Below are 27,295 nucleotides of genomic sequence, written 5' to 3' on the forward strand. Positions count from 1 at the left end.
ACTTCAGTGATGTGCAAAGTATTAAAAAAAACCCCAACAAAACCAAGTCATCACCCTCGCCCCTTCACCTTTAGGACAAACTGCCTTTGACAGGGGTTTCCTGTTCTGGGCTGAATAGAATCTTGCCCTGAAGAATGTCTAAGTCCTGGCTTGTTTATTTTCACGCCTTCTCGGCTGCCTAACTTATTTAGCAATGTGATCAGAGTCAAGCAGCCTGTTTTTGAGTGCTTGATTAAAAAAAGTAAGTAGATTCTGACCACACATGAGTTCCATTTTGTAGTCCATTGTTTTTGATTTTACATTTGATGTTTTCCTTCTAGGAGCATCATAAGCACTTCCAAGAACTTGAATTTGGTCATCTTCCCGATGCTTGTTCAGCTTATGGACTTGCAGCACCCTGACACTATTACTTTGTCGCAGTTTAGACAGACAAAAGAGCACCATGAATTAAACCTGAAATACATGTAGACTAACATGTAAAGAAACACTGCTTTCTGACACTTCAGAGGGTTGGTTGAAGCATGTTTATTCATCAGAAATTTACTATATTTTTAAAGTCAGTACATTTTTGTTTTAAGAGTAGTATGAGTAGTCTTCAGACTTACGTGGAGACAAATGTTCTGACTCCCTCCCCCCACAGAAATCATAAAGACTTCTAAATGTACTCTTACACCCTTTGCTTTCTGCTAATATTTTGTGGTTTAAGCACCTTGGACATGGAACTGACAGGCTAATAATAAATTAAAACTATGTAATGACCCCCCCTTATTTATTTTTATTTTTTTTTAGCAAGTTTCCACTTAAAAAAGTGAATGTGGGCAAGATAAAAGAAACCACCATGCTCCAACAAGGCTACAATGAGAACAGACTTTTCTTCAAAAGAGTCATTGCTAGAGATTCATAACACTTCAATTTCTTGCATTCGTTGAATGAAACACTTGCACACCACTACTTATCAATCCAAACTAACGGAAGACATATTGACATTTAAGGACATAAACATGTTTATGAAGCCTCATATATTCCTTTCATTTCAGAATTCTTGAATAGTATGAGGTGAGAACCCCAGTGCTTCTGCTCTGCAGCTAGTAGAGCTGCGTGCCAGCTAATGCCATCTCCATGCTAAAATGCAGAAAATATAAGATCTTTTTAAGGGATGAATAATAAAGAAAGCTCTACATTTCTATGCGAATTTCTGAGAAGAAACAATATTTTCTCAGTAAAGGTCAATAAATTTTTCAAGTACATATTTTTATGAATGCATTAATCTGGCTCTGTGAGCTGCTTACTATTTGTAAACCTGTGATATCAAGCCTCTACAAGAAAATGTCAAAGGTTATTGACTTTAGCATAGTTTTATTTAGGGGAAATATATCACAGGCCAACAGTTAGGCCTAGGTGTATAATGCCGCGACATATTTCTAATGCACTGCTGCTTTAAAAAAAAAAAAAATGGTGAGTGTGCATGCACACTGTTTCTTTGTGTGTTTTGAGAATCAAGTGTAATCATGACATTAGAGGTCTATACTGTCTAAAACAAGTCAAACAGCCTTCAACCTTGAAACTTTCATTTTTATGCATCCGCCATGCTATTATACAAATTATGTTCAAAAAATATACATGCAACTTTTTTTTTTACGCATATGTACAAAGAAAATGAGGACATAGCATCAAATCTTGCCTCAGCTACCACTTTTCTCAACGTAAGCAAGCTTTTGTAATGGAAACATTCAAGACAAAATATCAGCTATAAGGATCCTATCTTGCCACAGCAAGGTACATAAGCTGAAACGCTCACAAATACAGGGAAACTGATAGTTATTATATTACAATAATGGCGCCAGAACATCTGATTGTAAAGTTTCGCCTCCTCAGCATCATCTTTTAGACTTGAAAGGAAAAATTACTGTCCATAATCTGTGTATACAAAACGGTTATTTAATCTTAAAAAATAGTTACAAGGTCATTCCAGAATTTTACAAAGAATAAACTCTGTCATCAAATGGGTTAAAAAAAAAAAAAAATCAGAAAAATTGCCAGTATGTTTAACATACTGCTCCTGGAGTAACGGTGTAACAAAAGCCGTCATTTCCACAGCAGGCTAATTTTACATTGTGCCCACCATAGTTGGCACCCAGAGTTAGAGTTTAAAACAAAGAAACCTTGCACAGGTGAGGCACATCAATTTCAGGACCAACACATACAGAATGTCTGGGCATGCAGACAGGATCACATCCTCAGCAACCAAATACACTTAAGAAAACCCAGATTTTTGTGACTGCTCCAGGTATTTCCCCCAAAATATCCCTCTACAAACATCTTTAAACCAAAATGGACAGAAAAGCACAAATCCCTGATCATTATCAAACTACAGTTTATTCACCTGCTGCAGATCTCTAATAAAAGACATGATTTTCAAGAGAAGCACTCTTGTCAACACCACCAATGTCCAGATCACACTCACCTTCCACCCCTAAGCAAGTAGCTTCATCAACTCGTTACAGTTCAGAGTTAAATGCTCATCCAGCAAGTGGATGTGGTTTTTTCCTAACTATACAAGTTCAAGTGAACTGTAAAGAGTTAACAATCAGGCAAACATCATCAGCATCATTCTGGCTGCCTACTGCCCATCACATTAGAAACGAAAACATTTGTCAAAACTGACAGACACTATGCTTTTATTCTTTTCAAGACACATGACAGGGACATGAGGTATCTGGCAATATCACACGGTTGTGCTGACAATACATTCCAGCCTGATGCCAAATGCACATCAGCGAACTGTAATTATAAAAGCCAACAAAATGCCTTGATTAAGATCCATCTGAAATCTCATGAAAAGCATTCAGCTTTAGCCACATGAAAAGAATTCTGTAGACTCTTGTCCTTCAAAAGCACAAATGTGATAATTAGTGTAAGAGAGATGGGTGCGCTATCAGAACACCAACAGGATATTTGCTCCTCTGCATCAGATTCGAAATCAAAATGGAATTCATGGTAGCAGCCAAACATATGGCCAGCAAGTGAGGGCATCAAAAGACAGCTTCTAAAAAACAGCCAAGAACATGGCTAATTCAAAAAGCCAAGGTAGTGGATACATAAAAGGAACTGTGGTGACCGGGAGTCAGGAGAGAAAGAACTGGTGCGTCATGCTGTGCCAGCAACTGAAGTTATATCAAGGCAACACAGCCAGCCCTGTAAACAGGTGCCTCGCACACAGAAATAACAGCATGCCAAGATGAGATATGAACCCAGGACAGCCATAGCTGTGATAGGGACTGTCTCTGAGATGGGCCAAGAAAGGACTTGCAGGTTATGGAAGTGGGCAGTAGGGGAAGAGGCCAGCCTCTATTAACTGACCACGAACTGGTTACCATAGACCTCACATAAGCATATGGACACCATAGTATGCACGCTGCCTAGCTGCATTCAAGACCTCTTACTTTCTTGATTTGCTTTAGGGACAAATGGGGAAAAAAAGTAGACACGACACCAAGTAGCTTACACTGCCAAGTGACGCGATGGGTCTCCAGCCCAGCTTATGGCATCAGAAGAACAGTCCATTCTCTTTCTCTCCCATGCAGGCCAGCCAGATAGATGCATTAACTGTCGTGCTCACTCGCCCACCACATATACAAACAACTATGCGCCATGCACTTCTGTACAAATGCCTGTAAATGCAAATGCAATCATAAGCTGCATTTCTAAAGCAATAATGCGACACCAAATAAAATTTACTGTGTTGCACAGTATCCTGTGAGAAGCACAAGTCCCACTTCAAGTTTTGTGGCGTGACTATACTGAACATATCTACAGGTTTTATGGGAAAAAAGCAAAGAATTTCTCTGCCATCTAAGTGCCAATCACAGATTTCCTTTTAGCAAAAAAAAGGACAAAACAAGTGCACAGATTCCTAGGACAAACACAAAACATAATGCCAGAACGGGGGTATGTGTGTATGTGTGTGGTCAGAAGCCAAAAGAAGCAAACTGTAAAATGTGACAGTATGCTCACAAGGTAGCATATACAATGCCAAGATCTTCTGTTGAATCAAATGTCCATCTGTAAAAATCTTGATTTATATTAACTGGCACTTAACAAGTTTACATAATATAAAACATGAAAACAAGGAAGCCCGACCAATAACTTCTGGTGGCATCTTAACTTACACTCTTATCTCCAGTTTCAATGCTCCAAAACAACCTAGCATCCAAGGAAAGGCAAATTTAGTCAGTCCTGCACCTTGTGGTTAATTAAAACATCTAATTCATATTAGCTTCAACAGAAAGCAGCACTGGTTCCTGACAACAACAAAAAAAGAAGCTACATCACCACCAACCTCATGTTTGTGAGGAAGCTCATTACCATTTACCCCAAAGCTACAGAACTTCTTTTATAAAAATTTGCTTTAAAACCAATGACAAGTTTTAGGTGAGAGATTGCACTTAAATCATCAAAGCTCATGGCACAGTCTTGAAGGGAGGCCCCTGAGGAAGTTCCACGTTAACACAGTATAGCTGCACAGTTCAGTGCCTGTATGCTACCAGGAGGCTGCCCCCGAGCTCAGTGACTGAAGACATCAGATGACCTGCCAGCCACATAAAGGATTCATGGCCGAGCATTTGGAGGCAACGTCGCTGCCTTCCCTGCAGCGATATGACCACGCTGCTGTGGTCCATATGAAGCGTACTGTTTTGTGCCTCGAACAGTGCTACAAACAGTATGACATATCATCAGCGGGAATACATGGTAACTGAGATCACATTGCACATAAACAATATGACACACACAATCATCCACGAGAAAAACATTGCACCTCTTTAGCAGTAAACTTGCTCTAGTGAATTTACTAAATGCACCCTTTACTCCTAATTATAAACATTAAGATGATAGCTGAATGATAACAGCTAAAATGTGATGTGAACATTTTTTAGAAGTCTAGAATAAAATCTTCCGAGCACAAATCCACTCAAAATAAAATTAAAACATCATAAAAAGACCCTACAACAAATATCCTCATAGTCTTGAAATACAACGCCTACTCACTTCAAGTTTCCAGAACTAACAATGCCCTTTTTGCTGATCTTTTTGCTCATGTGTGTAACCCACAGTTTCTGCTTATCAGCTGTCTCTGCCAGTAACAGCATTTCTTTGGCTTGTATACTGGAATCGTAGTTTACTGCAGACACCACAGCAAATCCATTTTAAACCATGCTTAAACATTTTGATAATTAATTTCAACATAACAGTCAAGGCAAATAAATATAACAAAGATAATTGTCACAAGCTTCTTTTCCTCTTTTACACACTGATTCTGCAAAATCTCTCGTTAATCTTACCTTTGCAATAAGCAATGAACTCTTCATTCTTATCAAAGTGTTCCCGATGAACTTTTATATGACAACCTGGAAAATAATCAAAAAGCAGAGCAGAACTTAAGTCCTACAAGTTCCACTTTGCAAGCCCAATTCTTCATACTCAAAACAAATCTAGCCATCCTTAAAAGCTCTCTTGCTTGCCTTCTCTCTCCAGATAAAACTGGCATTATGAAAAATCTCATTACATAAAACATCATCAAAACAAAAGAGATGGCACCTAAAGATGAAAATTAAAACTGAAACTGAACTAAAAGAATCCCTGTAATTCCAAGGGAGGTAATTATTTACTAAAAAAGGAATGATTAACAAAGGGCAAGTCTATCTCCCTTTTACGATACGACTGCAGAATATACAGAGACTGACATGAAACAACTTTTTTAATATCCGAAGTTCCTCTTAGGACCATTTAACAATTTATCTTTACTGCAACTACTGCACCATAAAGAAAACTTCCCATGTCTATTCTTTCAAAACATTATGGCATCAAGTGCCAGTTTCAGACTTTTAAAGTGAGGTTTCACTACCATACTTTTGTTCAGACATAAAAAAAAAAAAAAAGAAAATAAAAAGAAAAGATCAATTAGGATCACAAGATTTTTAGCCATGAAAGGGTAATATTTTTCAACTAGACACATAATATTAACTCAGCAAATGTGCATGAAAACTTGTCCTGGAAATCATCCACAATCCTGAGAGGGGCTAAATCTGATCTTTTTTCCATCACTGGCAAAATGTCCAGTCTCTTCAGCTGCACTTACGTTTACACTCCAGAGCTTGTGGGGGATGGAGAACATGCCAGGCAGGCTTGTGGCAGGAGTCACACGTTGTTGGTGTGCGGAAAGTCAGTGGGAGAAAATCGTGTCCCTTGTAGGAAACGATGTCATTCCTGTCTGTTCCTATTGTATCGCTCGGACTTTCTTCTGGTTTTCTGTTTTCACCTTCTGTGGCGTACAGAATCTGTTAACACATATCAAAGACACAGAACATGTAATCTTACTCTGATGTTGTAGCATGCCAACATATACACAGGATGAGAAATACGCAAAGCAGAATGAAAACATAAATTGTATGGAATTTACAACAAATGACCCTACTAGTCAGTCCTGTGAAATATATGGTTTTTACAACAAGTGATTCCAAAGTTCATCACATAAAAATTAAGTGAATATCAAAAGATGCACCTTGTCATGTGTGTTTTTATTGCTTAAGCTTCAAGGAAATAAAATATGTCTTCAGGCTTTTTTTAAACCATTATCAAAAACTCATCTGGAAAAAAAACAAAAACAAGAAATAAAAGCAGTTTTATGCCAACATTCAATTCAATGTTGTAAGTCATGCAGGAAATCTAGCCTTCTCAGAAAGAATGCTTTGCTCTTACTTGGAATATTCTGGGAACATCTTTGGCTTCAGCTCGGATCACATCTCCTTGTGTGACTGGTCTCACGTGAAACAGTTTACTGTGGGAGAAAGGGGAGAAAAAAAAAAAACCAGAACAGAGGATTAAGCTTTAAAACTGTTACCCTCATTACTTCTCTAGACATGGATTGTGCTTTCACCAATTGCTTCTAAATATGTCATATACCTTGTTTCTTCTGGTAACAAGTGTTTGAACCTTTTGGGAAGGTTTTGATCCTAGCCTCAGCAAAGATTGTAATCTTCATTCTCAAAATGCAGCATTTTCCCATTTGATATGTAATTACTATGACAACAATAATTAAGTATAAGATTGTAGTCTCACTCTATGTCAAGGACCAGCACAGGATCGGCATTCTGTTTATCCCCTTCACTATTGTAGAAGAGAACTTTGCGGCTGCTGACTACAACATACTGCTTGCGCCAACCATACTTCTTTATGTTCTGGCGGTTAGGCACTGCTAGCCATCCCTCCATCAAAGCATCTGCACACAAATAGAAGCTGCAGATAGCCTTTCCGATCCCGTCCACTTGGAGGTACATCAATTATTTTCCCTTGTTCACTGTTTGATGTCTATGTTGGCAGTTTTACAAGTCCTTAACATTGAAAAGTTTTATCACATCTAGGAGCTGCTGTCATAATATCAATAATATCAGTAAGTACATAAAGATTTATTTCAAGATAATTTATTAACACGGTGGCCAGACTTATTGCTAGTAAAACAGAAATAAATCATACCAAAACGGAGTACAGATCTACTTTTGTGCAATCTTCTACACAGAAAGGAACAAGATGTAAACTGCTGCTCATAAAGAGGTGGGTTCACACACACACATGTTATTTGAAGACACAAACCTGAACTATTCTCATCAGATATTGAGTCTTCTATGCTGCCACTGCAAATAGAGGCACCTTCCATATTGACATAGGCCAGTTTCTGCCGTAGCTGCTCAATTTCCGAGTCCTTTGCATCCATCTCCATCTGCAGTCTCTGTCGTGCCTGGTTCTCCTCAAAGACATTCTGCTGCGCTTCAGCAACATCGCGTTGCATCTTCTCTACCATCTTGTTATACTTCTCACGCTCCTGGTCAATATCAGCAGAGGAAGTTGTATTTATTCTACACTTTTAACAGTATTCTTAGGTATTCTTGGCATTACCACACTCCCATACAGTCAATCTGTTCAAGTATCGATGATTTTACAGAATCCACTGTATCCTATGGATTTCCATTGAAGTGCACTTCACTCACCATGTTTGAAAAAGAAAAAAAGGAAAAAAAGGAAAAAAAAAAAAAGGACACAAACTATGCAGAAAAATGATACATCAGTTTTATACCAAGTTCAAAGGAAAGCAATTGTCGTAATAGACGTACCATTGTGAGTTCCTGCTGCAGTCGCCTGAATTCTTTCTCCTTTCGTTTTAACTCTGATTCCACAGACTTATCCTTGCCTCCACGAGGGCGCCCAGAGAACTCCTTTCTGTTCATGATTTCAGCCAGCTTGTTTACTGCCTGTTATCAATTGCACGAAGACATCTTTCTTTTAAACAAGATTTTTAAAAATTCATCACTAGTAGAAAATATTTTAAAAACTGATATTTTGGTGCTTTACTTGATGACTACCAACTGTACTAAATCACAAAGAACAAAAAGTTTTTTCCCCCAAAGTATTCCACAGTTTATCAGTTAATTGTTATCTGTTATTCTGTGCCTTCAAAACTCACCTGGATTTTCTTCATCTTCTCCTCTTCCAACTGTTTCTTTAATTTCTCAAACTCTGTGTTCTTTGAGTTTTGAAGATCTGTCAAGAATAAAAGGTCCAGACAAATATTAAAGGCAAAGATTTCCTTCAGCTTAACCTTGATTTGCGCATCAAAAAACTGTTATCATTGAATTTTATTACAATTGCAAAGGACAGAAAAATACATAAACAACTGATTTATTAAAATACAATTTTACTCAATAAATATGTTAAAAAATCATCATATGATTTTTAAGAATAAACCATACACAAACCCAATCACTTTTTTGAGAAAATTTTAGACAGTCAAGAAGAGCTTTTATAGTGATGATAATTGCGAAATTTGTATAGTGCATACTCACACTACATACTCACTCCTAAGGAGCATGCTCTTTGTGCTTAAGAACAAGATCAAGACATGGGCAACACACGAAGGAGAGGAGAATAAACAACAATATCGATGATCAAAAAAAAAGAAAAAGAATTAAGGAACTTAACTGAAAAATCAACTGTAATTAAATAAAATGTTAGATAATAATGACCTTCCAAAAGTTTCTTGATGCGGTTGCTGAGATCATCCTTATCTTGCTGCATTTTTTCAAGGTCGGATGCATACTGTCTCTTGGTTTCTTCCAACTGTTGCAGAAACAGGGTCAAAAATAAAGCGTAAGTGGAAATCCTTCTTAAGCTACCAGTTTCATGCAGCAATGTCTTTAGCTGTAAACGCTAACATGCCCCAACTCATCATTTTAGCCAATTCCTACGGCCTAGATCATGATGGCCTTCTGTGGGTCCGGATGTTTTCTTTTATGCCCAAGATGCCTTTTTGTGACACTAGAAACATTACAAAAGATGGCGGCTGAATGACTAGTAACATGGAGTTTCTGGCAATGTCTCATCTAGCTGCTTGCTATTAAGTCAAAACACTGGTCACATACTGCAGCAAATGCTTGATGCTAATCGCTGCATTTCTGAAAATAGCCTGAAAATAAACTGCTCCATCTGAAAAACAATGTAAAAACCTATTTGCTCAATCTGAAAACTACTCACTGCTTGCTCTGCAGGAAAACAACCAAACAAATCTTACGGAAGCAATGAGAGACTCTTTCTTGCTCATCTCCGATTTCTGTCGTGAGATCATTTCTTTGATCTCCAACTCCAGCATTGTCTTCTCCTTCTCCACATCTGAGAGCTGCTCCTCTGCAATCTGCCGAGCCAACTGCTCTGAATCTGCTTTTGCCAGAGCCAGTTGTAGCTGTGCTCCAATGGACTCCCTAGTAGAAAGCAAAAGTAAAATAAAAAAGATCAGTGCCTTGAAACATGATGCTGTACCTACAAAAATATTGTGAACCCAAAAAAAATATAACATCAAAGCTGCAGTGTACACTCATCACTGATACAGATTCAACTTGTCAGCCTGAGGGGTCTGTTCTCTCTTGGTCTTATTCTTGGATTCTGTTGTCTCCTGTTGCTCTGTGCCTTTTACTGTGCTGTTTGCTTCTGTTCTGGATTGTTTTTAGTACGCCAAGTCATTTCCCCTCTAGCCCACTTCTTCCACTTATGATCTCTCTTAAGTTTATTACATGTATTCATTTTGGTTTTTTATTTTGTGGTACACTCTTCATTTGTTTGCAAATATAACCTTTCCTTATCTACAGATCATGCAATCTTCACTTTTTCACTCTGTCAGGAATCAATAACCATGTGTCTATACAAATAATTATGTGTGGTGGCATTTTTCTAAGCTCTCTGAGCCTGCCTGGGGTAAGGGGATGCATAAATCAATATCATTATCATCGTAGACCCCCTGTAAATGGACACTCTTGCATGTGCACCCAAAGCTGAATGTACAGGCAATAAAATGGCCTTATTTACAAGACAAAATTCTAAAGACAGTTTACTCCCTTTCCCATCCCAATGTAGACAGACACACAATCTTAAACATTAACTCTCACAATATTGTCTACAGAATTAAAGTGCCCGGCAAGTAATTTTACTCATGTTAAAAAAAGTACAATAAAATGATAGCCTTAATGGACTATGTGCCCAGCACTCTTACTTCTCCTGAAGGATGTTTTGGTTATCTGAGGTGAGATCCTGAATTTGCTTGTTTTTTTCATCTACCTCCTCTTTCAGCTCCTTCACCTGTGTCTTGTACAGACTCTGAACACAAACAACAACACATGCTTCTTCATGTCCATGTTTACAATTTATGCGAATGAGAGTAAAGCACTGTTACCACTCAATACTTTGCATGCATGGTTAAAGAAATACAATGCCTTCACATAAAATATGGGCAGCATGCACTGGCAGCTACAATAACAGAATCCCTAGATGTGGCCTGTAGATGTGCCCAAGCTAAAGTTGCAAAGTTATCAGAATTCAAAATAAAATTAATATAACTTTATATGAACGCTCCCATATAAGTAACACCTGAACTCAAAAATGCATGCTAAATGGGCACATTCATGGCAACTGTCTAGTGGGGTGGCATCTTGTCCCAGAGCTGGTGAGAATGCTGTTGATCGCTGTTTGTATGTATCCATATGAAGGAAACTTACTGCAACCATGGAATCAGCTTCATGTGAAGAACTACCTACACTGTCTAGTTTTCAAAACCACGTAGGAAAAAAATATTGTACTATTCAAGAAAAAAGATGGAAATGTTCACAGACCATAGCAGTCAAATCACTCACCGAAAAGTAGGTTTCTGCTTCCAGCTGCTCCTGAATTTCACGAAGTTGCAGATCACCAACTGACACTTCACTGAAAACCAGACAAAGCAACATCGAAGTGCAGCAAAGCATTTCAAGAATTTAAAGTAAATAGAATGACATTTAGGTATTTAGATATTAATGATTTTTTTTTCCACGAGAAAATACTCAAATTGCCAGCACCATCCAGCAAACAAGCAATCATTCTTGCATTGACTTGACATAACAAAGATTTTACATTGCCTTAATGAGGTCTCCCAACCAAACACTGATGTCCCTTGCTTCAGGTTCGTACTAATGAACTTACTCTTTAAGCTTCTTTAACTCCTCTTCTAAAGACTTCTTTTCATGTTTCAAGTCAGCAATTTCCTGTACACAAATGGAACAAAACTAACTCCAAAGTTTCAGTCAGACATAAATTCCCAGGTCAATTTTTCAAACAGGTTGGGGAGGCAAAGGAGAGGGGGACATGAGAGGTGTATTGTATACAACAAAACTATTGCCATGATAACAACCCAAGTCATATTCAACATTCTATTTGTTCAATCTGAAATGCTTTTGAATAGAACCATCAAATTCATTCTCTTAGCAAAAAAACTTGTACCTCCTTAGAGCTAAATCTTGTTACCCATGCATCCCTCAAAATCTGCTAAAATATCATTTTTGGTAGTAAAACTTTTCTTCCTTACTTACCAGGTGACATGTAGAGATCACATGACTGATTAAAAAAATTCAAGGTGTTCACTGCTAATTGGTCAAAGTTGACTAATGAATAGGGAGCATACAAAATCAACTTATCTCCCCCATTCCAACCTACCCAGCCAGTGAGTTCACATGTCCAGTTTTTTTGTTGGAACAGAGTAGAGACTGACAGCAGGGAGGTAAGAGAAAAATAATAGTCATGTCATCTGTAAGTACTTGTCATCTCCCAAGGTTGTTCATCCCTTGCCCCCTGCACACAACAGTGCTTATACCAGAAGCAGTAAATGTTGCATGGTAAGTGCAAACAGCATGGCCAGTAGTACAGACAGCAAACAAGAGTTGGCAGAATATGTGCTTCACTGCAGGCATGCAAGGCTTCTTGTCGTTGCAAAACCAATGTAGAGATAGCAAAAGCATGACCAATGCAGTTGAAGCCGGGCGAAAAACTGGAGATATGAACTCACTGGCTAGATAAGATAGGATGGGAGGTGACTTGGTTGAATTCGTGTGCTCCCTGTTCACTGGTCAACTTTGACAAGCAGACAGCTGGAATTGGATAGCTAGCAGGTTGAAATTTAGTCATGTCCTCTGGTACAGAATGATGAAGAAATAAGAAATAATTTATTTCCACCCCAGATGCCACACACATAAAAACAAGGCTAAATTGTAACACAGGAAAACAAGCTTTTACTTTTGCCAGCTGCTTCTCTTTAGTCTTGGCACGGTTCAGCTCCAAAGACGTGTTCTTGATGTCACCCTGCATCAGGTTCCGCCTCTGCACCTCCTGCTCTACATGAAGTGATAGTGCTTGGCTCTGATGGGTAAAACATAGCAGACCTTTACAGAACCATTAAGACAGCTAGGAATCTAGTCATCATGAAAATATTGTTGCAACAGATCTCAACATGCTTGTAACTATTTTTACTTTTGCTTAGAGGGGTTCATTTTTTCCTAAGATAAAAAGCAAGTAAATGATGCGGTATGGATAAAAAAATGGATATCACAGCTACATTTTTCCACGTTTAATTTTATTAAAGAGTCTCTCTCTTGGCCATGTACTTAAAAGAGAAGTCACTGCACTTTGTTTTCTGCACAGCTGAGAGAGAACTGCAGGGCCCAACTGACCTTCTCCACCTCGGTCTGAAGCTGTGTCTGCAGGCTGCCCACATGCTGTTGCAACTGCATGAGGTCCACAGCCATCTCACTGTTCTTCTTCTCTGTCTCCAGCAGCCGTGCCTCAACCTTGTGACGCATGCTCTTCTCAGTGTCAAGTTTTGTTTGCAACACTGCGGGTCACATAACAGAAGACCACATTACCACTTGCACAGGCCAACATCAAACAGTGACAGTCAGCAAGAATACTGAGATGGAGAGCATCAACTGAGGACCAAGGAATGTCATAGAGCAGGGATGCCCAACCTACGCCCGCGAAACTTCTGCCCACAGTGCAGGAAATCGTCATGTTAGTAATAAAAAAAAAAGACCTAACAAAAAAACGAAAAAAAAGGGGGGAAGAAGAAGTATTTATCACTAGGTAGGGGCGTCTCTCAATCTTTTTTTCGATGAACGAACATTTCGATTCAATTCTCCGACTTGGTGTCTCTACGATGCAGCGGGACATTCAGAAGTTGGTTTCAGGTAAACTTCAAATATCCCACTAATTACTACATAATTAATGGTAAGTACAACTTGTTTCTAATAAAAATGGTATCTGCTCTATTTTTTTTCTTTTTTTGTATTTTTGCGGTGAAGTGGCCCGTGACACGCGTGTCGGAAATGTATATGGCCCGCAGGCCGAAAAAGGTTGGGCATCACTGTCATAGAGTATAACTTAGGGCATGAGCACAGCAAATGTGGATACATTGTGCACCATCAGGTTATATCATGGCAAGGCAGCCAGCCCTGTAAACAGATGCCACATGCAGAGAAAGAACAGAGTGCCCAAAACAAGAGCTGAACCCAGGACAGCAAACCCTCACTGTAATGTTGCCAGGTGCTAACCATTGCAACACTGGACCGCCTGTGCTCTAAGGATTTTGATATTATTTATCAACTTGGGCTTCAGGAATGTGGTATATTAAATGTGGCCAAATCAATGGGACATCATTTGTATCTATATGGGCAAACTGATACATAAATTAATATCACTTGAAAAATTAGGAGATAAGTACAATTTTTAACAAATTACATAATGTATATAATTAAACAATTTCCTCTTTTTTTACTGCTCTCTGTACTAAGCACCTGGCCCTTGTTTTAATGAAAATAGTGATGAAAATTGATATAAATTAATTTTCTCACTTTCAAAACAAATTATTCACAGCTCCTCACCTTTGGAATCCTCCTGGCTGACCTCCTGGTGGGAACGGATGCTCCTTTTGTCAGCATTATACCTGTCCACCGTGTCTTTGTGTGCCTGCACCTCTGCCTGCCACTGTCTCTTGAAGTTGTCACGCTCCAGCTCAACTCCACCCAGACTCTGCATTCACAGCCAAAGCAGACAACACCACATACATTTATGTGTGGATGCATGATCAAATATGCAAAAAATTCATGGAATGTATAAACTGTCTGCCCAAGTCTTAGTCCAAAATTTTAGCACTTTGGCCTTGGAACTAGTCATTGTGCAAGCATGAGAAAAGCTTATACCTTAATGCAACCAATACCTAAACTTCAGCAATAAATTTGCTCCAAATCTATTACATACTTGAAATCAGTGTTTATAGTAATTGCGTAAAACACTAGTGGCAGATGGCCTTTTCCTTTTGTGGGGGTGAGGCAGAGTCCACATTTCTCTCACCTTTTCCAGGGAGACAACCTTCTGCTGGCTCACACTGAGCTCTTGTTTCTGGGATGTTTCTTTCTCCTGAAGAGAGAACTTCTCCTGCTGGAGGTTCTTGATGCGGTCTGGTAAACAGAACAGTTCAATGCTGCGGGTCAGTTGCATTAATAATCATCTCTTTTAGGGAGTAGACCACAAGTTATTTTGCTTGACTTGGATGTGGGTGTAGTTCTATAACTCTAAGCAAAGATTAGCGAAAAAGGGTACAAGGTCCCTGAAGAAACTGTTGTAGTGTTTTATTTTAACCTCATCTGAAAGTCACTGTAGAGTGCAGGTGACACTGTCAAAAGCTAGCACATGAAAAATGCTCACCTTATACTCTATCAGCACATACACGCATACATACAAGACTATGCTTTCGCTAAGAAAAGCAATAGCTAAAACATCTTTTCAACTTTCCACCGATCCTAAACCCTAAACACACATAGAGTTGTTTTTTTTTAAAAAATAAAGTACACTTATTCAAATCTGCTATTCCCTAAAACTCCTAATCAGCTCTTACCATTTAGTTCTGCTGATATCTGTGCTTCATGCTTGCGTGCATTTCTCTCAGCATCCAGTGCTGATTGCAGCATCAGCACCTCAGATTCAAGCCGTTGTTTGACTGCTACAACTTCTTGATAGCGAGCGCTCAGTTCATTGTAGTTGTGTTCCACTGTTGCGTAACGCTGTTGAACAAGAACAATGACAAAATATACTCCTGACTGCAGCAACAAGTTTGACAAATACAAGATTTTAAATGGTGCATTCTCTGCATTTAGATGCTTGTCTGATTATGGGGATCTTCTCACTGGAATCTGTGTTTTAGATGAACTGTTTCAGCAATCTCTTAAGTTCTTTCTGAGTACAAGCAAATCTATTTACACCTTCCAGATAATTAAACCAAAAAAAATCAGACAATAACAAGTGTATTTAAAAACATTCTTTACCAGTGATATTTTTAAAGACTCTTATTATATTTAATAATGCCTTTTTAGCGTGCTAGCCAAAATTAATATTTTCCACACTTAATGCAATTTGTTCCACTCAAGTGCAATATTTACCTCCAAGGGACATGTATACAGTTTACAAAGTTTCCATTCTTTCAGTCATCAAGCACTACAATACGTAATGAGTGTATGTTGTGAAGAAAGTCTGATATAATAACAAGACTATCAACCAGTGGTGAGATACAAAACATAAGACAGTACACCTAGTGTTAAACTCACAAATTTAAGAGCTGATTACACTGCAAACCAATCGCAATAACAAAGGAAAACAAAAGCTGTCACATCAGAGAGAAAAAGAATTCAATTACCTGCTGCAAATCAGTAAAGGCCTTTTTCTGTTTGTTGACATTTTCAGACTCAATTCTCAACTTCTCATTCATTTCACTGAGCTGAGACAAAAAGAGTGAAAAAAGCATATAGATACACCTGCTGAACAGGGAATTTAATCAAAACAAGTTACCATAAAATTGTTAATAATTATAAAAGGGCTGCGTGTGTGTGTGTGAGAGAGCGCCCAGTATGACTGTGCAATGCTTTAGCTGTTTGTCTGCATTTTAACTTTTTTTTTTCTTCTCAGTGGTAGTTCATTGGATGTTTGAAATCTAAGAAAAACTTGCTGATGCCCTTTTGTTGCATGTCACTACTTAAACAAAAGGGGTCTTTATGCATCGCCATCTACAAAAGCCACGTGCCTTTCACATGGAGCACACTTCATTGTTAAATGATGAATGTTGTGAATACCATGCCATAAATAATCTACACACTCATATACTGACTTATTTTCTAACTTAAACACATCTTATGCTACATAAAAGAGAAGGATGTTGAAACTTACCGACTTTTCCAGACTTAGAACCTTTTCATTTGAGTGCACAGTGCTATCATTGATCTGCCTGCAGTTGGCAAGGGCATTATCCAGCTGCTTCTCCTTCTCTCGCATCATGATCTCCATCTTCTTCTTCATTTCGCTCTCCTGCTCCAGCCGCCTCTGTGTCTGCATGCAGGGAAAGGCCACATTAAGCATGTATCATTAAAAACTTCAAAGGGCAAAACTCTCTAGTGGTTTGTTGGTTGGTTCGTGTGATTTCACACTCCTGGCAGAGGCGACTTAATACCTGAAGAAAAATCATGACTGCCCAGCCTCAGAATGCTGAGAGCACCCAAACAGAAGATTATGTATTGAGATAAAATCTGAATCGAGGAACTCGTTCTCGTTGCTCTATTGTTGACAAATGCTTTCCCCCTGCACTACTGGATAGCCTACCAGCTATGTTTTATAAGCACATTTCACCCTTTTTTCATGGGTTTAGTAGTCTTTCAATGCACATTTTTGAGAGTACCTAAGCGTTATTAGAGTTTTCAACATTTTGAAACATAGATCTGGGGATGTATGACTTGAGGTTACACATATCTTTAACAATATCTTGAATAAGCCTTCTCTTTACTTTTGTAACATCATATATATTATATGCATCTAAGATTTGCCTACAATTTTATAATTTTGGTTTTGAGAAAAACATGCAGAACTATACCTCTTTGGCTTCATGTTTGATGATGGCCATATTGCGCTCCATCTCTCTAAGATCTTGTTTGAGATGAGCTTCCTCTTGCATTAACCTATCCAAGTCAAACTGGGCTTGCCTGAATCATCAAATAAGCATCAATCTGTATTTTCTGTACATATTATCAATTACTTTCCTTCAAGAGACTAATACAAAGATAGAGAGTAATTAGAAACTGAAACAACTTATCTAAACCAACAAGTACTTTGAATGGGCTACAAGAAACAGATCTTTTTCCACACAAAACTCTAATTTTTTTTATTTTAAACAAATAAGAGAACAATACCTTCTGCTCTTCCAGGATAAATTTAATTTTTCTGTTCGACCATCCCATTCTAAACAAATAAGCATTAAAGGTTAGATGTACTGATAATTCCAGTTATTATTACACCAGCTGAAAAACCTACTCATATTTTTTCTGGGCCTCCTCTCGGGCGGTCTTCTCTGCTCGCATCTGTTCCTGCAGCAACTGCAAGCCCTCGTCTCCAGTGAAGCTGCCCTGATACAAAAACACAGTCTTACTGATGAGTAATCTGCCACTGTAGGTCAAAGTTCAATGATTCTGTTCAATGAACATGCTTTCACAATCACAATTTCTGTGGGTTAGCCTTTTAAAATTTGTCAACTGCACCATCAAACAGTATGTGGTTGAGAATGTATGAAACAATACAGATTTTTTTAACCTCTGACACCTGCAAAATATTGACAAATTACCATATTAAAAGGTCATAAACTCAAATAACCAAGCACATTAAAAAAAAAAAAGGACTTCTAAAGGATTAGCAAGGTTGCAAAGAATAGGCTCCTCTTTTAATAGTCAGTTTAGATGACAAACAGTTTTGTGTTCGATGGCAGAGAACATGAGACAATAAAAGCCCTAGTCTTTCTGGTGCTAAAATTTAGCACACAAAAGTAAATTGGCATGCACAGCACTAAACTGAAAAAGAGCATCAGTAAGCTGTGCAACCATGTGACACCATTTGATAAAGTGTGAAGAAAAAGTTCAAAGGACTGACAGAAAAAAAAAGTGTTAATTAAAAAAAAAAAAAAAAGCACTTTTACAGCTAAAGGGATCAAGCTGCATAAGCCATGTTTTATACTTTACTATTATCATTAGTTTTGTTCTTCCACAGACAAAGACTATATTAAAGCTGTGCAATAAGATCTTTTTATCATCAAGATTATTTTAGTAGAACACTGTTAACATCAGCTATGTGCTTTGATATAAAGTTGTGACCTTCAGCATATATTTAACTGTGCAACAATATCTGTTTTTATCTTTATTAATTTAGTCAAATGCATCATCCAGAATTATTCAATTGACTAATAAAGTTGCAGTTCTGGAACCATGTAAAAAATAAAAGAGCTTTCAGCAAGTGGCATGCCTTGATTTGGTATTATCAAAAAAGTAGATCCTGTGCCTAGAGTGGCCATTAAGAAATGCACCCCCCGCCATGTGTTCAACATTTATCATAAAATACTAAATATTTTCCTATAATGCTGTGAATACGGTAACTATAAATAACATCATGGTATCAACAATCAAGAAAATGATAAAATATATGAATGAATATGAAATATTATGAAGCATATATTTCTGCTGCATCGAGTGCAGTGCAAAATCATTCAACTCACATCTGTGGTGTCAAATAATGCTGTGGATATAAAAACAAGGGAGGCCTTGTACAACACTATCAAGAAAACCAGTTCTGTAGTGCTTAAAATCATGAATATGGGTAGTGGAGGTGGATGGGCTGTTTATTTAAAGGTCTACAATGAAGCCTGGTTGTCATGCCTAAAAGCAGACATTCTCTGGTTTGAGGTTCACTACAGAGACTGGAAATCTTCCCCTAACCACCTGATGAAAACCTGATTCTTCGGGTCTAGTAAATTTAAAGCAAAAGCAATTGAGAGTCGGACTCTGTTTCCCACAAACCCCACCCTAAACAGAGTAAACAGCTGTCCTGGTAGCCCTTGAGGCCACGGATCTTTTAGGTTTTTGAAAAATACTTTTGTAAAAAAAAGTTCAGAAAACAAATATGATAGTCTGGAGGTCACAGGCAGACTGACAAGCGTACTTTACAAATGACTGTTATGGCATGAGTGGACAGAAATTAGATAGAAGTATGAACATAAACGTACCGGTGATGCACTTCCTGCATTGTTGCTCAAAAGCCTGAAACATGCAATGGCAAAACACAAATTACTCCAGACCCATCTATTTGTAATACTATTAAAGATGCAACTTTAGTGCAATGGTTAGTGCATGTCACCAACAGAGTGAATGTTGGCTGTCCTGGGTTCAGCTCTCGTCTTGGGCACATTGTTTTTTCTCTGTTTACAGGGCTGGCTGCCTTACCGCGATGTAGCCTTAGTTGCTGGCTCGGCATAAAACACCATTTTGCACACTCTCAGATTTACTTGCTTTTGCTGTTCCCTCCCATACAATGTTCATACCAGGATATCCTCTTGTAATCCTTAAGTTTATCATATTTTAAATTAAGCTGCAAATTTTGTAGCTAGTCTGGGCATCCTACTATATAATTTGTCAAATCTAGTATGCCAGAGTTATAGGTTATACTCTCACAGCTTTCTAGCCGGGAAACTGTTAGCTTGTTTATGTTTCCTTTTTATTTTTCTCTGCTTCTTGACTTGGCTATATACTGACTCATCAGACACGACTAGATAAAGACAGAAAGAGAAACAACTATGCAGACAAGTAAAGAACAAGCCTTTTAAAAACTGCCAGGAGCTGTCATTTTGGCATATGCTATTTACCAACACTTGTTTTATTTCTCTGCATAGTCCCTGCATTTCAATCTTGTGACTTCTGAAATATTTTTTCTCACCAAAATTTACACTTTTCACTTATAAATCAGATGATATTCATCAAACTGTGCATCAGTTACAATGGAGTTAAAAAAAATCAACAAATTTCAGCCACACTGCCACCAACATAATTGCTTGTTGGTAGGGGTATGAACCTATTGGATTATGTTGATCAAATAAGCCAATAGCCATAAACAATTCGCAGAAAGGTGACCTGGAAACTTTAAAACAGCTTTGGAACTATTTATATCTTCGGCCCTTCACTCATATAGCAAGTTAGGGGAAAGAATGCTGATTCCAACAATATACAATATTGGGTTCCACATAATGGTCATGTGTGTAACCAAGGCTCAAATAGCCCTTTTCAGGATTGGCATATTTTTTCAATATAATCACATGAACCTAAGAATCAAAATTTGAAGTTATATCAAATTTGACAAGGTCATCCCAAAACCACTATTTTCTCAGCTGCTCCTCATCTACACTCATGGGACACCTACTCCATGAATTAAAATATTTGTTTTTAATATATTTCAAAGATTTCTACCATAGTGTTAAAATAGAAGTATTTCAAAAATGCATAAACACAATATCATATGCTATATACCAAAACTTTTGATGTTTTTGTAAACTAGAGACAGTTATCTAAAGGATGTCCTCTTAACTTTTGGTTATCTAAAGAGGTCTAGTAGATATAACCAATCAAACATGATACCCACCCATAAACGCAGCAAATGGATTTTTTCCAATGTCAATTTCAGCCAAATTAATGTTTCTACCAGGACATCCAAACCTCATCCTTTAGGAATTTCTAAGTAAAGGTGCAAAATTTGAATGTCGTAGCATAAGCCTATCTTGAGATATGGGTTTTATATTTAAGCCTTTGCATTGAAAATGGAAATCAAAGAAATTCAAGTGTAAAGATTGAAAATGAATTTATCTTGTATTAGATCATGTTTGAAAAATGTTTTTCTGAGTTTATATACTACACTTGGCATCCTACTATGTAATTTAAGACTACCCTAGTATGTCAGAACTATAAATTTCCCTTTAACAGATTTCTTGCTCAGAAACATTTGCTTTTTTTGTTCCTTTGTTTTCTGTGCCTGGATTTCAGGTATAGCCTTATAATCTGACAAATAATTTGGTTCATGGCCTCCTACTCTGCTAATCAGGTAAAAATAAGACAGAATAGTAAAACTGTTTTGCTATAGTTAAAAAAATAGACAATCTTTTACTCACAAATATTCTCTGTTGTATGTGAAGCCTATGAAAGGAAGATGATTTCCAGCAAATGCTTTTGGTGGCTGAAAAGTTTCCGTTGCATCATCTTTCTCAATCTCATCGAAATTGCTGGTGTCCACATCGCTAGACAATTCAGGGACCACTGGTGGTACAGCTACACAAGACAGGACAAATGATCACAGATATGCAAGCACATGCATACTCATCTGTGTGTGGGTGTGTTAGTTACACTGACAATGAAGACAATATCTCGTTACCCGAAAATGCAGATGTTAAAAGCATAAAAACAAAACCCTCTAGTAATCGTCAAACACTATAAACGCTCACTACTGTAAGTCTTTAAACACAGGCAAATATTAAAAGCCACAAAAATGAATACAAGAATTCACAAAAAAAATTGTGTTTCAAAGTCTACTGGTCAATAACTTACTAACATCACCTCTCATCTAGTTCACTTAGTGAACTACTTGAATTTGCTTTCCTAATCACCATGCTCCCATGAATGCTTTAATTTCACTGACCAAGGCCAGGAGGCTATATTGGACAGTGAATGAATCAATACAGATAACAAAATAGGGCAATGGACAAGGGATGAGAACTGACTTGGCTAGCGTTATCAGCCAGATAGGACTACTTCAAGCAAAGAGGACACTAGCTCTTACTGTCACGGATGTTATTCCAGTTCCATGTGTCATTTTTGAAAAAGGGATGCCTCTTGATTTCTTCAACACCATTTCTTCCTAATCTCTCCGTTCTTAAAATGAAAAGCAAGCAATTTTAAATCTAAATTATAATGGACACCCTATAGGGTGTACAGGGATTCCCAGAAAAGTCATATTTGATGCATATATTTAAATGAGACATTGTGTAATATAAATACAAAAACACAACAGTGCTTATTTTAAGGCAACAGCACTCAAAGATGCTACTGTATATAAAAGCCAAAATGCTTAAGTGCAAACAAAATTTGTTGGTAAATTTTAAACACAATGCATTTTCACATATATATTTCTTTGTCTAATATCTAATATCAAAATTTTCAAAAATAACAGAGGAGAAAAAATTTACCTTTCTGTAAGAAAAGCGCATATTAAGTTTTTGGCGTGGTCAGACATTTCAATGTCTGGAGGAAAACTAAGTGAGCGTTTGTGGTCCATGATTTTTCCATAGGTCCCAACAAGGGAATCAGCATAAAAAGGTGTGTCCCCTACAAAATAAAATAGAAAAAGTCTTTTACAACTGTTCAGTAAGTTTCAGGGTCTTTTGACAGACCATCTATTCTTCCATCATTAAATATAGCACATAAGCAAAGTACAAGAAACTGTACAATAAGAAAAACAGAAGTGTTTGAAATTGACGAATGTAATAATAGTTTATCTATGTATGTCAGCAGCCATCAATTTGATTTACAGTTCACATTCAAGTTTTCTTTCAATACAAATTTTATTACTTTTATTGTGAGAATTTTTTAAAAATATATCCTGCTCAATTGACTTCAATAAACATGCTAACCACTTTTCAGCAAAACATAAGATTACTCCTCAAACAAACAGCCAACTCACCCACTAGCATTTCAAAGAGAAAAACACCCACAGACCACCAGTCACATTCTCGTCCATAACAGCCCTCCCCACCCTGTGACTTAAGCACTTCCGGAGATATGTAGTCAGGTGTGCCTACTGCTGTGTCAGAGTGAACTAGCCCTTGCTGTCAACAAACCATTTGGAACTGTGAGCAAGTTATTTATTACTTAGATGTCAACTGCAACAAAATGGAAAAAAAAACTGTACTAGTAGAAAACATTTCACAAAGCACTAAAACAAGGAAGAGCTATTCGGCAAAGATAGGGTGTCACTGTTCAAACCAGGAAAATGCTTCACAGGAAGTCCAGAAATATTGTGCCACAGGTTGTGGGGAAACGTGAATAAGATCTTGTGAGCTGAAAAATCTGTCTCTATGCTAGTACCATTCTCTATACCATAAATCTAATGCCATGACGGCTCTTGCATTAAAAGCAGTTTATCTATTTCTGCTGTCAGGCTTTAGTATAACACTTCATACAACCCTCATTTTCATCTTTTTTATAGATAACAAAAGCACTATTAATCAGGTTTCTTCCCAGTATTTTCATTATATATGCTGCAGAAGTATATGTAATCTGGAATTCTTACAGAATCCATTCTCATGCAAGTACCAAAATCTGTCAGTTTCAGGTGACCATATTTATCCAACAGCATATTGTCTGGTTTTACATCCCTGCACACAGACAATTTTTTAGCAAGACTATATAATGCAGAAATAGCCATCATATGCAGTTCATGTCTTATGTTTAAGGATAACTTCAAACTTCAAATAAATTCATGATGATGCATTAAGTTAAAATAAAAAAGAGCCTACACATGAACAACCCAAACCACATTGAACATAGTCTAGTCAACAGCATATTTCTTGGATAAGGCTTCAATACTGTCACAAGAAGTACGGCAAATGGTAGACTTGCAAGTTGTCCAAGTCTCGAAGAGCAAGCAATCTCACCAGATGTCCTTATATATTACGCCTGAATGCAAGTATGATTTAGCTGTCATGATTGTGAAAAAGTGCTGATTGTTGTTGTCTTACACAAAGCAGTCTTGTAAAAAATTGTGACTGTCATCCCCATAAAAATATAAAATGTCTCCTTCAGCAACACCAGTCCGCTTCTCTACTAAACTTTACAGGCAATTATGGAAATAACCGTTCTTTAAAATGAAAAACATCAATTCTACAAAAGAACATACACAAGCAGTTGATGTAAAAGGCACTCTCATACTAATGTTTTACAGAACATGCTTGCTCTCTTTCAGCACACAACACTCTCTTCCCATCTATTTTATTACACACTTAATCATACGCATTGTCACTGTTATGTGATACGTTGATTTCTGGGCCAGTTGCTGCCCAACCTGTTCACATTTTTTTGCTCAGAAATAATGTCCATGACCTAGTCTGTGAAAAGCACTGCATAACAACCCTACATTTCACTGAACTGTGCTAGAATAATCTATTGTAAAGGACAGGTGTGTTTCTTAAAAAAAAAAACCCAGCCATTATTAAGTTTACTGATGCATGGCTCACAAAAGCAGTAGATACAAAGTAAACACAGCACCAAGACCACTCCACCAACCTGTGAACAAAGCCCATGGAGTGGATAGCATTGAGGGCAAGAACAACTTCAGCACAGTAGAATTTGGCCCACTTTTCAGGAACATCATAGTTGCTCATAAGATTGACCAGATCTCCTCCAGGCATGTAATCCATCACCATGTATAGATAGCGGTTGTCTTGAAAGCAGTAGTGAAGCTGCAACATCAAGCAAGCAAATGTCAAAAAGAACCAGAAATTTTTTTTAATATTTTGAGTAGCTTGTGGTGCTATCTTTTCATACATTCTACTTCTTCTGAGCAAGTGTTTTGTTTAGGAACTTTTGTCCATGTACTTATGTGTCTGCAATACAAATATTGTCATGTCAGGGAAATGTGTTACAAAAATGTAATTATTAAAGAAAGGATTACATTCTTGTTGAGAGTTCAGTTATGGGAAGACAGGACAAACAACACTCTTCATACAAAACTTGTTACCCTTTCTACTAGTCAGCTGTTCACATAAATATTTTGTTCTGAGCCCGTTCCAGCTTATTCTTACACTAATTAAAAAAAATATATATCTATAAATAGGAAAAGCTTATAAGACAGCAATATTTGAATAAAATCTAAGACAGATGATAAGTGTTCACTAAACTGAAGAAAAATTGTAATATTCTTTTAAGAAAAGTGATTCTGGTTTAATTTTAAAATGTTTGCATGCTGACCTGCACAATCCATTCGCTGTTGGCATTTGCCATTATTTCTCTTTCTTCCCAGAAGAAAGCCGAGTCTGACCGCTTGATCTAAAAATGCATTTTTTAAAAAGCAAATGTCTCTAAAAATTCAAACACAGCAAAAACATGACTTGCACTCAAAACATGTCCATATATATAAAAACAAATTCTTCAAGAATTTAACAAGACTAAATTACATGCCAAAGTAGATTGATTCTTCACTTTTTACGTGTACTCTAAGCCCTTAATCAATAAAAAATTATTCGTAATGGATAAGTCTTATAAACTCTATATTGCCTTGAATTCAAATAGCTAAATACAACTGCTCAAATGCTATGCAAATTACAGCATCATATGGCTCTGTATGTTCGAATAAGCCACCAGCTTAGTCACTGCATATAAACATCCTTCAAACAACTGGCAATCACCTTCCACTCTGTGCACAAATATTCTGCAGTACTGAGCCAAAGCAACCTATCTAGAGGATTAGCGAGTGCTTTCTGAATAATGTAAACAGCATAAATTATCAGTCGGAATAGTTTGATAGCCACATGATGTGACATCCTGGAGTAAGCAGAAATTGATGTTTTCTCTACCAATATCAAGAAGTAACACAACAACACTGTCTCTTTCTTGTGAAAAATAAATCTTTACACCAGAGTTCTGCAGCTGTGCTATTCATTCTTCCCCGTTTCCTCTTACACTTCTCACATACCACCTAAATATAGATCCACCACCCTATAAACAAAATGAATGTGTTTCTATGCCAAGTCAAGAATTGAGGCTTTTATTATGATGGAGTGAGATGCTTGTTAAACAGGAGACACTGTCAGAGCTTATGACATCTGTGTGTTGGTGGTAGTGGACAAGTGATTTTAGTCGCCACAAAAAACAGAAAAACAGATACTGCTTTAAAAATACATTACCATCTCATATTTGCTGAGAAGTTTCATTGCATAAACCTTCTTAGTGGCTTTGTTTCGTACCTAAACACATAAAGCATCAAGTATCAAAAATGATAGCAATAACTATAGTATTACAACCGGCATCACTAAATGCAGCATTGCAATGGGCAACACTGACCAGATCTAGAAATAACTTTAGAACTTAAGAGAAAGTTCTAATCTAACTGGGACACTTTCTCAAATCCAAATTTTATAAGACACCATACAAACATATGCACAATATGCAAAATCCATGTAAGAAAGGATAAGCAAGATAAGGAAACAGAAAATTCTATCATTATTTAATTCCATTTGGGTATTGAAAATTGTATGCCGCTTACCAATTGGACCTCTCCAAATGCTCCCCGACCAATGACTTTGACAATCTCAAAATCATCCCCTCTTAGGCGAAGAGTATTGATAAGATCCACATTTTTACCATCTGCAGGAAAAAAAACCACATTTACTTGAACTTTATTGTTGTGCCAGTTATGGCTTCATTGTAAATATAAAAAAGAGGAAAATATAAGTACCTTATAAATGTTAATTCATATATTAAATTTAAAAGACACAAGACTCTTTACTGTCTGGAATTACTTATATACTTTTATTTAGAGGAAGCAAATAGACAAATGTCTGTTATGTCTGAGGCTGGTAATGCATGACTTGATACCAATGTTCTGCAAAATATGTTACCCAGCTGACCAAGTTGTTGAATGAAAGGCACCTAAGGCCTTTGAGGGATAGGAAATAATAGTACTGACCTTACACACAGAGCTCAAACCTTATTTCCCAATGACCAAAAGACTAATATTACCTTTTTTCTATTTCTTTAATTTTATGAAAATATTTAATCTGTGCAATCAACTGTCGATCGTATGAGAACTTGTGGATCTACTTACTTGTATGGGTTCTTCTGGGGACTGAATTAGCTGTACATTTCTATCTTTTCCACTTTTTGAATAGACAGATGAGATTTACTTTCATGGTACTAACATTTTGAAACCGTTTGTTTTCTTGCTTTATTCAAAATTGGTGTGCAGCTAGCAATTTTTGAACATTTGTTTCAAAGACATAGTG

General features: G+C 37.2%; 1 protein-coding gene across 1 annotated transcript in view; it reads right to left on the reverse strand.

Moving 5' to 3' along the window:
• Nucleotides 1-508: 508 nt before the first annotated feature.
• The window catches only part of LOC112574232 (rho-associated protein kinase 2-like), a 29,283-nt gene continuing 2,496 nt past the window's right edge, over nt 509-27,295 (reverse strand). Inside the window, exons 3-35 of the mRNA XM_025255144.1 lie at nt 26,557-26,657; nt 26,198-26,257; nt 25,263-25,340; nt 24,579-24,754; nt 23,587-23,671; nt 22,978-23,122; nt 22,484-22,622; nt 22,078-22,169; nt 21,413-21,569; nt 19,484-19,517; nt 17,749-17,840; nt 17,312-17,420; nt 16,615-16,773; nt 16,088-16,168; nt 15,293-15,458; nt 14,749-14,855; nt 14,280-14,427; nt 13,074-13,234; nt 12,640-12,762; nt 11,554-11,615; nt 11,229-11,298; nt 10,592-10,695; nt 9,620-9,806; nt 9,075-9,168; nt 8,516-8,592; nt 8,166-8,303; nt 7,648-7,876; nt 7,117-7,276; nt 6,757-6,835; nt 6,137-6,335; nt 5,340-5,405; nt 5,047-5,179; nt 509-4,711 (exon numbers count right to left, since the gene is read on the reverse strand). Of these exons, the coding sequence (XP_025110929.1) occupies nt 4,609-4,711; nt 5,047-5,179; nt 5,340-5,405; nt 6,137-6,335; nt 6,757-6,835; nt 7,117-7,276; nt 7,648-7,876; nt 8,166-8,303; nt 8,516-8,592; nt 9,075-9,168; nt 9,620-9,806; nt 10,592-10,695; nt 11,229-11,298; nt 11,554-11,615; nt 12,640-12,762; nt 13,074-13,234; nt 14,280-14,427; nt 14,749-14,855; nt 15,293-15,458; nt 16,088-16,168; nt 16,615-16,773; nt 17,312-17,420; nt 17,749-17,840; nt 19,484-19,517; nt 21,413-21,569; nt 22,078-22,169; nt 22,484-22,622; nt 22,978-23,122; nt 23,587-23,671; nt 24,579-24,754; nt 25,263-25,340; nt 26,198-26,257; nt 26,557-26,657 (3,914 nt within the window). The 3' untranslated portion in view covers nt 509-4,608. The remainder of the gene's footprint in view (nt 4,712-5,046; nt 5,180-5,339; nt 5,406-6,136; nt 6,336-6,756; nt 6,836-7,116; nt 7,277-7,647; nt 7,877-8,165; nt 8,304-8,515; nt 8,593-9,074; nt 9,169-9,619; nt 9,807-10,591; nt 10,696-11,228; nt 11,299-11,553; nt 11,616-12,639; nt 12,763-13,073; nt 13,235-14,279; nt 14,428-14,748; nt 14,856-15,292; nt 15,459-16,087; nt 16,169-16,614; nt 16,774-17,311; nt 17,421-17,748; nt 17,841-19,483; nt 19,518-21,412; nt 21,570-22,077; nt 22,170-22,483; nt 22,623-22,977; nt 23,123-23,586; nt 23,672-24,578; nt 24,755-25,262; nt 25,341-26,197; nt 26,258-26,556; nt 26,658-27,295) is intronic.

Source organism: Pomacea canaliculata, linkage group LG10, assembly GCF_003073045.1.
Source record: "Pomacea canaliculata isolate SZHN2017 linkage group LG10, ASM307304v1, whole genome shotgun sequence".
NCBI classification, from domain to species: domain Eukaryota; kingdom Metazoa; phylum Mollusca; class Gastropoda; order Architaenioglossa; family Ampullariidae; genus Pomacea; species Pomacea canaliculata.